Here is a 12376-nt window from a genome sequence, read left to right as displayed (position 1 = left end):
ATCTCCTTTTTGGATCTGATTTGATTTGTGAGCATTTTCATGTGTTCGTCTGTATAGAACCAATGCCTCTTTGAAACACCCCGTTTCGTCTTAGTCTGTATATCATCACATCCTTTCATCTTCCAAAGCATTCTCCTCCACTTGTCATGTTTGTGCTACTTGTCATGCACGATTTGCATCATTCATGGAGCACGTCTTTTCAAATTCTCAATTAAGAAGATGTAACCACTTATTATAATGAGATGATGATTCTATGACAGGAATTGGATCTTTGTTATGATGACAATTAGAGGTGTGTATAAAATAGTGTTCTATTTACTAAATTGCAAGAAAATGATCACGTCTTTATAATTCTTTGTGGGTTGAATAAAATTCTTGAAGAAGTGAGTGGCAGAATATTGGGGAAGATACCACTACCAACTATTCATGAAATGTTTTCAGGAATAAAGGACAGACGAGACAGGACAAAAAATCGTGATGGGTAACTCATCTCGAAGTTCATAATATAAATGTTCGCATCTTGCTACTAGAAACTTCAATGAAAGTAAGAAGTCGAACAAACATTGGTGTGATCACTGCAAACATGCATGGAATGCATGTGAAAGATGTTGGAAACTCAATGGCAATCCCCCGAGTTGGAAAAAGAAAGGTCAAAGTGAGGGTCAAGCATTCCAAGCAAATGATTCTTATTAAGAGCAGCAATCTTCAATTTAGTTTCCATTCACGATGGATAAACTAGACAAACTGTTCAAACTCGTTGTTCTGTAACACAAAAAATGGTCATATTCAGTAAAATATTCAAGTCTTTAGAAAGGACAAATAATATTTTAACAAATGTTGAGTGAATACACCCCTACAAAATGAGATTGCAGAAAGGAGAAACCGCCACTGCTTGCCTTTATCCTTTTATTTGAAGATCATCCTCCATGGACTAAAGAAATAGGCTTGGAAGCTTCAAGATCAACAGTCCCAAATAATAATAAAAAAAGTAGAATTTTCACAACGATTAACACAGTAACACATGGATTACAGACCCAAAAGAAATTCACACATGTGAATGCTCAACAATATCATGTTGCAAGTGTAGGACAAGAACATCATTATGTTATTCAAAATAATAGCTCAAGAACCTGATTATCCGTTTTCACAAGGGCGATACAAAATATATCTATAATGGAAATACAACATATGATTAATATGAACATGGAATTACAAACTATATTAATTTAGTGTAAATAATAAGATTGATGGGTTGGAGAGAACACATAATATGCTCAGATGGGAAAGTGCTGTCTGAAATGTGGAAATATGCTGAACAAAAGTATTTTATTAACATGCATCTATTTTATTTTATTTCTTTTGCAGCCACCATATGCTCCTTGTTACCTCTATCTAGCATTATTAATGTCAATATTTATAGGAAAACTGATAACCATAAACTAGTTCACATTGTGACATGAATCTTCAACTTAGGAGCTGATGCTTTTACATCTTCACCTAAAAGAGCAATAACATCTTGAGTTTTCTAAGAATATTGGTTAATGAATAATTTCAGTCTCAGAGTATTGGCATTTTTTTTGTTAAAAACCACAAAAGGTCACCTACCTTGAGGTGCTCAAGAAGGAATAAGATATCATTACACAATTCACCCTTCAACATGCTAAGCACAAACAACCAGTTAGATCTAATTCACAATATGGAGCATGCGCTTCTCCTTCATCCATCACTTGGAGTAAAAAAAAAAATAAGCAAATGAAAATTTGAGATTGAGTAATTCTTATTTAAAAACAACATAATATAAGAAATTAAATTCATTATTTACAAAAATTCTACTCATCCAATTCTTTTCATGTTCAAAAAGGAAAGTTGTTATTTTCCAAGATAACATGACATTTTTCCAGTTATATGACTCAGCAATCCTTCTAGTCCGTGATAGCATGGAACCTGTTTTAATTGCAAGGGTAAACTAGCTTACTTATGTAACATCAACAATATTTGTTATCTTTCCTTCAGCTAGATTAATACAGACCATAGTTTGATTTTCACTTTACCTTGCTACAATATAAATGACGCACAAATTCTAGGATCGTCCATGCAATATATTTAGCAAAAACGAAGGAAATGTTTCTGCATCACAGGTGACCTCTGCAAGAACATTGTCCGTCCTTAAAGAAATGGAACCGTTTCCTATCCCTCACAATTATCTCCCTACCAATCACTTGTGTGGAAAGCATTATAAAAGTATGGCAGTGAGAGCAGATCAGTGAATTCTTGTATATACGTATTGGAGCCGTAGATGGTGCATTAAGAACACCAAATGCAACTGCCAATTGCTCTGGGTGGTAAAACTTATCTTCATTCTCTTGGTATTGATACCGCCTATTCCTAAATTCAGTTATAAGAAACTCCAGCTTTTCAGTAATCTCGTCTTCATTGATCTTCTCTCCTGCGGAGAAGTGATGAACTCTGCTTCTTATCTCCATCCAGCACTGCCCAGGACTTCTCCTTAAACCTCTTTCTCTGATCAACCGACGTGTCTTCTCTCCAAAATCAGAGAGTCCAGCGTTGTCATATAAGTTTGCAAGCAACAAATATATTGCAAGATCAGATGGATCAAGCTCAAGACATCGCCTTGCCATATCTTCTCCTAGAGCAACATTTCCATGTAAATTGCAAGCATTTAATAAAGTTTTACAGATCAAAGAGTCTGGCTTGAAAGGCATTTTTTCAATAACTCCCATAGCTTCCTCTAGGCGACCACCTCTACCAAGGAGATCAACTAAACACACGTAGTGATCTAGTTTTGGGGTTATATGGTATTCTTTTTGCATAGAATGGAAATACTCAAGACCCAGTTCTAATAAGCCGCCATGGCTGCAAGCAGAAATCAGCGACAACAGTGTTATAGAATCAGGTTTAACTCCTGCTAACCTCATGTCATCAAAAGTAGAAAGAGCATGGGATATCAAACCATTCCAAGAAAATCCAGATATCAAACCGTTCCATGAAAATGCATCTGGCTCACTAATATCTTTAAAAGCTCTATTTGCATCGTGAATACTACCACATTTGCTGTACAAGTGAACTAAGCTGTTTGAAACTGAGTGACTCTGGAAGCCTGATTTGACAGAATAACAATGCAGCTGCTTTCCAGTTTCCATAGTGCCTAAGCCAGCTGCAGCTGATAAGAAACTTGCCAAGCTAAATTCATCCATCTTAATCCCATCATTGCACATGTGAATCAAAACTTTTAATGCCATTCCATGATGCCCCTTCTGGTTTAGCCTTGCGGCTAAACATGTGTACGTGATGGAATCTCTAAGATTCATTGTACCAATTACAGACCATGCCTCGTCAGTCATCCCCACTCCAGCATAAGTATCTACAAGAGCATTCCCAACAGCCATATCTATGTCTACTTTTGTTTTTATGATATGTCCATGGAGCATCGTTGTTGGAACAAGAGACTTCGTTTTGCTGCAAGCTCCAAGAATGGCAGACATTGTAAAGGAATTCGGTTTTACTCCTGCTGCTTGCATCTCAGCAAACAACTGAAAAGAATCTTCTAATCTTTTTTCTGCAAAACCAGCAATCAAAGAAGTCCAACACATGACATTTGGTGATGTTATCTCTCTAAAAACTTTCACAGCATTTGTAGTGATGTGGGAGCATTTCATGTACATATCAACCAGTGCATTTCCTATATAAAGATCATCCTCAAGTCCAACAGTGATAACCCGCGAATGAAATTGTTCCCCTAAGTCCAATGATAAAATTGAGGAGCTAGCATTCAATAAACTAGAATACGTAAAATTATTTGGTAGGATGCCAGATAATTCCATATCACGAAAAACACTGATAGCCTCTCTAACCTGCAAATTTTGAGTAAATCCAGAGATAAGGGTGGTCCATAAGTACACATCATATTCAGGTGTCAGATTAGAAACCTTAATAGCATCGTCCATCCGTCTGCATTTTGAATACATATCAACGACAGCCGTCTTCAACACCAAATTCATTTCAGCACCAAACATGATTAAATGTGCATGCAGCAGTTTCCCATAATCCAAACCAAGAAAAGAAGACACTGCACCTAATAGTTTAACAAACGTGAACTCATTCGGATAAACACCCGATTCAATCATTTTGACATAAATTTCAAAAGCTTCACCCCATTTACCATTTTCCACCAAAGAAGACACCATTGTTGTCCAAGACACAACATCACCACCATCCTTCACCAAAGAAAGCAATTTCCACGCTTCAACACTACAACAACCACACTTTGTATAAAATTCAACCAAAGAAGTTCCAACGAAACGATTCATCTCTAACCCAAGCTTCACAGCAGAACCATGAATCTGCGTCCCACATTCAAACTCCCCTAAAGCAAAACACGACCTTAAAGCACTAGACAATGTAAACTCATTCGGATACTCACCAGAACCTATCATCATATCAAACAACTGCAGGGCATCAGAATGATGCTTGGACTTGGTGTGTGAAGACAGAATCGTTGTCCATGATACGACGTCTCTGTAAGGCATTTCATCGAACAAGTGGCGGGCTCGATGAACTCCAAAGGTTTTAGCATATAAAGAGAGTAAATTGTTGGTTAAATATAAGTCATGTTGAAGACCAAGTTTGATTATGGGGCTGTGAATGCATATTCCTTGTTTGAGAGAGTTTGAGTTGCAGAATGAAAGAACACGTGAACAAGTTTCTTGGAAGCGGGACAGTGAAAAAGTGTGAGTAGCAGTTTTGCTACATAGCATTTGCATGTTTATGCTATGCTACTGTTTCGTGGAGGCACACACCCTTGTTTTCACTATGCTACATACTAAAAGAATGGTGTAAGGGACTAATTGTTCAAGTTTATTTTGTGCAAAGATTAAAATTGAGTCACAATTTCTGTATCAAGGATAAGAACCATAACAATAAGTCTTCATTTACTGTTCTATAAATGTTGTTTTTAATTTTTTATTTTAATTTTTAGGGGATTTTGATTTTTTTTTTATATATATTATGTTAATTAAAAGAAGACCAAATATCTGATTTGGTCCTACAATTTTTACGCTATCCAATCAATCTCTGACAACAAAATATATACATAAATTGTCATTGAATTTTTTATATCGGAGATAATTAGTCTTTTTGGTTATTTCAACTCGTTATAACAAATGAACTATTGTCTCTATAGAAAAATTTCATTGATTAAATTAATAACTCCCCCGTTTTTAAAAAATAGTGTTATTTTAGCCAAAAAAAATTGTTTCAAAATGAATGTCACTTTCAATTTTCAATGCAATAATAATTTTTTCTTTTCAACTGTACCCTTCAAATAATGAAAAACAAACTAATCGTTGATTATGCATTTCTTAATATGTGTGTAAAATCTTAACGGACATTCATTTTGAAACGGATGGAGTATTTTTTTGTCATTGAGTGAATTATTAGGTGGTGAGAAAATTATGAGAGATAAATTTAAATTAGGTACATCCATAAATTTTATTTTATGTAGAATTACATAACGAATCTCATTGAAATTGTAGTCTTAATATATATATTTTTCGTCATTAATGAATATTTGTTTTGGTCACTTATCTTTTATTTGTGTTAGTCTTTTATCTTTCTTAAATGTTGAACTATTTTTGTAGAGTTCTTAAATGTTGAGTGTTATTTCTAATTATACTCAAAGTCTTTATCGACCAGGTATCCTTATTGAAATAATTTTGCACATAATGTCATCCTTTTACAACTTTTCTTTTCAAACAACTCTCACCTCTCATTTTGTCATTCTTTACCTTTTTCATGTTTCTACCAAAATAAACAACATAAGTTGTTCTTAAAATCATTACTTCTTGTAAAATATGTGCTCGTTTCTCATTTATAATCAGTCACATTTTTAAGCAACTTAAAACACTCGACACTCTCAAACTTGTTTATGTACTACTCCCTTCGTTTTAAAATGAGTGTCGCTTTAGCCAAAAAAATTTGTTTCAAAATGAATGTCACTTTTAGTTTCCAATGCAATAATAATTTTTTCTTTTCAATTGTACTATCCAATTAATACTCTGCACACTACTTCCAAAGTATTACTTTTAAAACTAACCAATAGTTAATAAGGATAATTTGATAAAATAATCATTCTCTTTCTTTTAATCATTGCATTTCTTAATATGTGTGTAAACACCTAAAACGACACTCATTTTGAAACGGATGGAGTATAGTTGATAAAGATAAATAACTAAAATGAATATTAAGTAATAAAATATAAAGGAGGGAAAATATATTTAACCTAAAACTCTCTTGAACAAAAACAACATATTTTTCTGTTTTTGTAAAATTAAGAACAAAAACATATTAAATCTGTGGATAAAGATCGATTCAGTTGGAAGTAGCAAGTAAGTAAGTATAAAGAAGAGAATATTTTTTTAAGAAGAGAATATTACGTACCTAGCGAAAAAAGGAAAGGTGAGTCGACTAAGACGATATATATCTGGAATGTAGTTTTCCCATTTCTCTCTCTCTCACTGAATCGCCCTCTTCTTCTTCGCTTCGCATCTCTTCATCATCATCATTCGTGCTTACAAAAAATTTCAGTAATTCATTTTGGTAAGCATTCCCTCATTTCTCTTATTATTGCATTGCATATGCTCTGTTTCTTCATTTCTTTCTTTCGCTACTCCCAATGCCGTACTAAACTCTTTTCACCATTGAATAATTAACATAAAACTTACGCTCCTTCAATCTTTTCTAATTCTCTTACACCATTTCATTTTCCCAATCATGTCAATATAGGATCCAACTATTCTGCATTTTTGTACGTTCAAGAAACTTGTTTTGCAAGTAAGAAAGTAATCAATATTTTAATCATGTATTTAATTGAGTAAGCTGATTTATACATTCGAAATTGGATACGATACAAACTAGCTACATCCTTTAATTCTTGCATTGTTAACATTTTAACTAATTTTGTTTCGATTATTGCAATTAGAGATGGTTGCTTTTGGGAAAAAGTTGAAAGAAAGACAAATTCAAGAATGGCAAGGGTATGTATGTTCTCTCACTATGTGTCGAGTGTAACCAGTCAAATTTAGTTTCGCATTTCGGGCAATTTTCGGATTCATTTCTCCGCATGCATGTTTATAATCTTCAGTTTTGATTTAGATATTACATAAACTACAAACTAATGAAGAAAAGAGTGAAGCAATATTCTCAACAAATAGAACTCGGAACACAAGATCGGCGGTTTGTACTCAAGGATTTCTCAAGAATGCTAGATGTTCAGGTTTGTTGTCTTTGTGCATTGCATAATCATGAGTCACTCACTATTTGTATTTTTCGCCTTTTTCGTTGCGTTACATTTTAACTTCTCAATTTAGATTCTGATTAGTAAGTATATGTGAGCTAAGGGTAGTTGCAATTATTATGATATGATATATGCATTATACTATTCTCTAGTTGTGTGTTACATTGGTTTGAATCAATTTTATGTTACAATTCAGCTTGAGAAGACTGTTCTTTTCCTGTTGGAACAACAAGGGCTTTTGGCAAGCAGGATAGCAAGGCTCGGAAAACAACAGGATGCTGCTCAGCAAGACCCTGAAATGATGAGCAAAAGGTCTGAACTGCGAGAAGCTTATAGAACAGCGGGACAAGATCTTTTGAAGCTTCTCAACTTTGTAGAGATAAATGCTGTTGGTTTGCGAAAGATCTTGAAGAAGTTTGACAAACGCTTTGGCTATAGATTTACTGATTACTACGTTAAAACTCGTGCGAATCATCCTTATTCCCAGCTGCAACAAGTGTTTAAGCAAGTGGTAAATGTTTAGTTCAAACACAAAGTTTAATAACATAGATAATAAATAAATTACTTTATTAACTAACATGTGTGTATCTTGCAGGGTCTAGGAGCTGTTGTAGGAGCCTTATCTCGCAACCTTAATGAACTTCAGGACCATCAAGGAAGCTACTTATCAATTTATGATGAGCCTACTCTTCCCCTTCAGGTTTACCTAACATTTATTCTGTGGCATTGATTTTAATTTGTCATGTTATTTTTAATATCTTCAAACAAGCCTTGATAGCGAAGATAAGAAGAAGCAAAATAACATTTGTTGATATTCCATCATATTTACTTGTGCAGGATCCTGTCATCGATTTGATAAGAGCAGCCGTGGATAGGTTAACTCATTCAACCAATTTCCTTCACTTTTTGGGGCAACATGCACTCATTATGCAAGAAGAGCTGCCTGCACCTACTGATGAGCTTGTTGATGATCAGAGCTACCATTTTATGTCTCTTCTATTAAACTTGGCTAACACATTTCTGTATATGGTCAATACGTATATCATTGTCCCTACAGCAGATGATTACTCTATGTACCTTGGGGCTGCACCAACGGTTTGTGGTATTGTGATCGGTGCAATGGCCGTTGCTCAGCTGTTTTCGTCCGTATATTTCAGCGCATGGTCAAATAAATCATACTTCCAACCTCTTGTGTTCAGTAGCATAATTCTTTTTCTCGGAAATGCCATGTATGCCTTAGCGTACGATCTTAATTCAATATGGATTCTCCTAATTGGCCGTCTTTGCTGTGGGTAAATAGTCCTCCATCTCTTGCTTTCTTTCAATATTACTTAATAAAGCATAAGTTTTGATATTGTATCTTATCATTTCACTTTAGATAAATATTATTGCATGAAAACCTCATTTTGTTTACACAATTGTATTATGATTGCAGATTTGGTTCTGCTAGAGCTGTTAACCGGCGCTACATTAGCGATTGTGTGCCTTTAAAAATCCGCATGCAAGCATCGGCAGGTTTTGTTAGTGCCAGCGCTCTTGGAATGGCTTGTGGTCCTGCATTAGCTGGTTTACTGCAGACAAATTTTAAGATTTACAAGATTACATTTAATCAAGATACTTTGCCAGGGTGGGTTATGACTGTTGCTTGGCTTGTATATTTAATATGGTTGTGGATCTCTTTTGTGGAACCTTCTCGTGAATTTGAAGAGAATCATGCAACAAATAAATCTAATGCTGGTACCTCTCTACTGATGATTTTTACTTTTTTTTTGCAATCTTGCAAGATAGTTAATCCGTATCATTCCTCTAATTTCATTGTTAATCTTTATAGAAAATCATCTACAACTGCATTATCCTTGAATTATTATATTCATTCTGTAAAGCTTCAATACAAGGAATCAAAATTGACACTTTTTTCCCTTACCAGTAGACAACAACGCACTTGAAAAAGGCCTAAAACAACCGTTGCTAATTAGTTCTGAGGATAAGGAAGATGAAGAGGCTGATCAGGATTATGATGATGGTGGAGAAGCTCCAGAAGGATCTCGTCTACCAGCCAATTCAATTGGATCGGCATATAGACTCCTTACACCTTCTGTAAAGGTTTGTAAGCAACTCTAAATGTCTCACTATCAATCCATTAGATGTTGAATTTCATTGACCAGCACCAATGGTTTCTTTAGATGTATATGTTTCAAGTCATTGCTGAGATGGAAAACTATTTTTTATGTGAAAATGTCAAAGTCGGACTATGCTCCTGTATTGCAGAAAACTCAATTGTAGAAAGTGATAAAACTACCATTTGTTTTTAACCATGTACTAAGTTTTTCACTGCAGTAAAACTTGTGAAGTAAACTCATATATATACACGTATAGTTTTAGCTTAACTTTAAAACAATTTTACCTGCAATTCATATGCTTAAACACAACATGAGAGTGATGCTAAATTGAAAGATGGTCACTTCCTACTTTGACACGACAATTTACGCATCATGTACCTCTTGAGATTATGGAGTTCCTCATCCAGCTCATTAAGTATTATTATAGATGATTTTTAAGTTCTGCGAACTCTTGATGTGTTGTTTGTTTTATGTTTCAATTCACAAAGTTGCAATTAAAGGTGAGACAAATGGTTCTGACCATATTTATTTAACATCTTCAGGTTCAGTTGTTGATATACTTCATGCTCAAATATGTAATGGAGATTTTACTATCAGAATCTAGTGTCATCACAACATACTACTTTAACTGGTCAACGAGCACAGTTGCCATTTTTCTTGCTGGCCTTGGCTTGACAGTTCTTCCTGTAAACATTATTGTTGGAAGCTATATAAGCAACATGTTTGACGACAGGTAACATATAATTTAACTCATGTATCATTTGATTGCAAGCATAAACGCTGCTTTGGATTTTGTAGAATGCTGCATGATAGTAAATTTTGAACTTGAATACATTATAAAAAGATATAGCTATAGAATGATCCAAGTGATTATGATTTTCAAATTAGTTTTCTTTTGCAGGTTGCATTAAGAACTTTAAAATTGTTGAATTTGATTGCAAGCATAAAAGCTGCTTTGGATTTTGTAGACTGCAGCATGATAGTAAATTTTGAACTTCAATACATTATAAAAAGATATAGCTATAGAAAGAGCCAAGTGATTATGATTTTCAATTTAGTTTTCTTTTACAAGTTGCATTAAGAACTTTAAAATTGTTAAAAATTGAAATACTATCCTTAAACAGCTAAAATTTCACACCTTTCTATCGATTTATTTGCAGGCAAATTCTTTTGGCATCAGAAATCATGGTTTTAGTTGGCATACTCTCGGCCTTTCATGTGATCATTCCATACTCCGTACCACAATACATCTGTTCAGGTCTTCTTATGTTTGTTTCTGCTGAAGTACTGGAAGGTAAGGTTTTACTTGTGATTTGCTTTTCTCTTTTTGATAGTGAACGAAATTGATTAAACCCTCAATTTAGTCTTCGAGAGTATCATACTCTCTCCAACTTAGACCTAACGTATATGAACATATTAAGTAGTTCCCAAAACATATGACATTTGTCACTTTGATCTAGGGACTAAGATGACGGATTTTCATATACTTTAAAGACTGAAATGACTACCTTCATACTTTAGAGACAATTTTTTTTTTTTTTTTACTTTAGAACTAAGTTGGAGATTCCATCTAAAAAGGGACTAAGCTTCATTTTTATGATCTTTGACAATGATCCATGCATTATACAGGCATCAACTTATCGCTGCTGTCACGAGTTATGTCATCAAGGCTTTCTCGAGGAACATATAATGGAGGGCTTCTATCTACAGAGGCTGGAACAATTGCAAGAGTGATTGCTGATGCAACTATTACCCTTGCTGGCTACATGGGTGTGAGTAGGCTCCTAAACATCACCCTGCTTCCTTCCCTCTTCATTTGCATATTTTCTATCATTGCAACATGCTATACCTACAATTCTCTATATTGATATCTGTGGCTGGCTGCAATGGAAAAGGATAATGCTGTTTGACACAACCTTGGTCTCCTTCGCTTGTCAGTTGAGCCTTAAATCATGCATTGATGTATGTTTTAAGAAAATTTTGACCCCTTGGTTCATTTGTCCATTCTATTTTCTTGATCTATGAAGACCTTAAGCTCGGTAAGGTAGCAAAAGTGGTGCATGTGTTAGTTCAAGGTGGTTTTGGCAGAATTACAGTGTGCCGTCATGATTTTTGCAAAAATTACATTGTCAAGATTCAACAAAATTGCAATGCTATTGTGATTTTATCAAACTCACTATAATTCCAAACATGCACGTAGTAGACCATCTAGCTTTTACCTAAATCATGTAAGGTTGTCCAAATGCACATTCTTAGCTGAATGGAATGGATTCCTGATATTAAGATCAATTTTTGACACGAGATCTAGCTATTTGAAAGTCCTTGAACTTTGACTAATTCAAATCAAGTGGGTGACTCTATTAAGGAGATAAAATTTGTAAGCATCTGTGTTTTACATTTAATTTAACATGCTCCAACTAGAAAAAGAACATATCTAACAATACTATTTATACTCCAAAGGCATAAGGTTCATAGTAAGGACATATTTAACAGCAGTATATAGATAAAATCTGAAGCTAAGATTCATTGCCAGAGTATTTCATTTTGAGTAATGTTCTTCCCATGACCTTTTTGTTTTTACGCCTGCCACTAGCATATATATATGGATACATGTATACTCTACCAAGAATTATTGCATGAATACAAGTTCTAAAATTTATACACAACTAATTAAAATAACTTCTACGAAAATTTTAACATCTTGTCCATTATTATTTTAATAGATTCTGAATTTTCAATTATTGGTTTAGTCACATGCACTGTATTATAATACTGTATGTATTTACACATAATTAAGTGGATCCTCTGTTTCTCTCCTACGTTCCCATTTTCATAAGTCTCCCATAAACTTGTCATTTATTGCACGAGGGAAATTTGGAAAAGTCATTTAGTGATAGCTGTTGGAAATTCCGCCTTAATTGCGGTCTGGCCCTGGTCGCATAAA

General features: G+C 34.3%; 2 protein-coding genes across 2 annotated transcripts; one reads left to right on the top strand and one right to left on the bottom strand.

Moving 5' to 3' along the window:
• Positions 1–480: 480 nt before the first annotated feature.
• Positions 481–4950, bottom strand: LOC146958348 (Pentatricopeptide repeat (PPR) superfamily protein). Its single transcript, XM_085739858.1, has 3 exons — positions 2144–4950; positions 1123–1168; positions 481–981 (listed from the first exon to the last, which is right to left on the bottom strand). The coding sequence occupies exons 1-3, from the start codon at positions 4779–4781 to the stop codon at positions 918–920; spliced, it is 2748 nt and encodes a 915-aa protein (XP_085595984.1). The 5' UTR covers positions 4782–4950; the 3' UTR covers positions 481–917.
• A 1555-nt stretch (positions 4951–6505) lies between these two features.
• Positions 6506–11769, top strand: LOC146958347 (SPX domain-containing membrane protein At4g22990-like). The gene is made up of 11 exons (XM_085739855.1): positions 6506–6615; positions 6998–7052; positions 7171–7291; positions 7509–7823; positions 7908–8012; positions 8150–8604; positions 8748–9049; positions 9240–9415; positions 9975–10165; positions 10593–10726; positions 11062–11769. Exons 2-11 carry the CDS (start codon positions 7000–7002, stop codon positions 11298–11300), a joined length of 2091 nt encoding a protein of 696 aa, XP_085595981.1. The 5' UTR covers positions 6506–6615; positions 6998–6999; the 3' UTR covers positions 11301–11769.
• The last annotated feature ends 607 nt before the right edge of the window (positions 11770–12376 follow it).

Source organism: Medicago sativa, chromosome 1, assembly GCF_051527215.1.
Source record: "Medicago sativa cultivar Bolivia chromosome 1, Bolivia_mono, whole genome shotgun sequence".
In the NCBI taxonomy this organism is placed as follows: domain Eukaryota; kingdom Viridiplantae; phylum Streptophyta; class Magnoliopsida; order Fabales; family Fabaceae; genus Medicago; species Medicago sativa.
The sequence above is the reverse complement of the archived record's forward strand: the minus strand, read 5'-3'. Positions and strand labels throughout refer to the sequence as shown.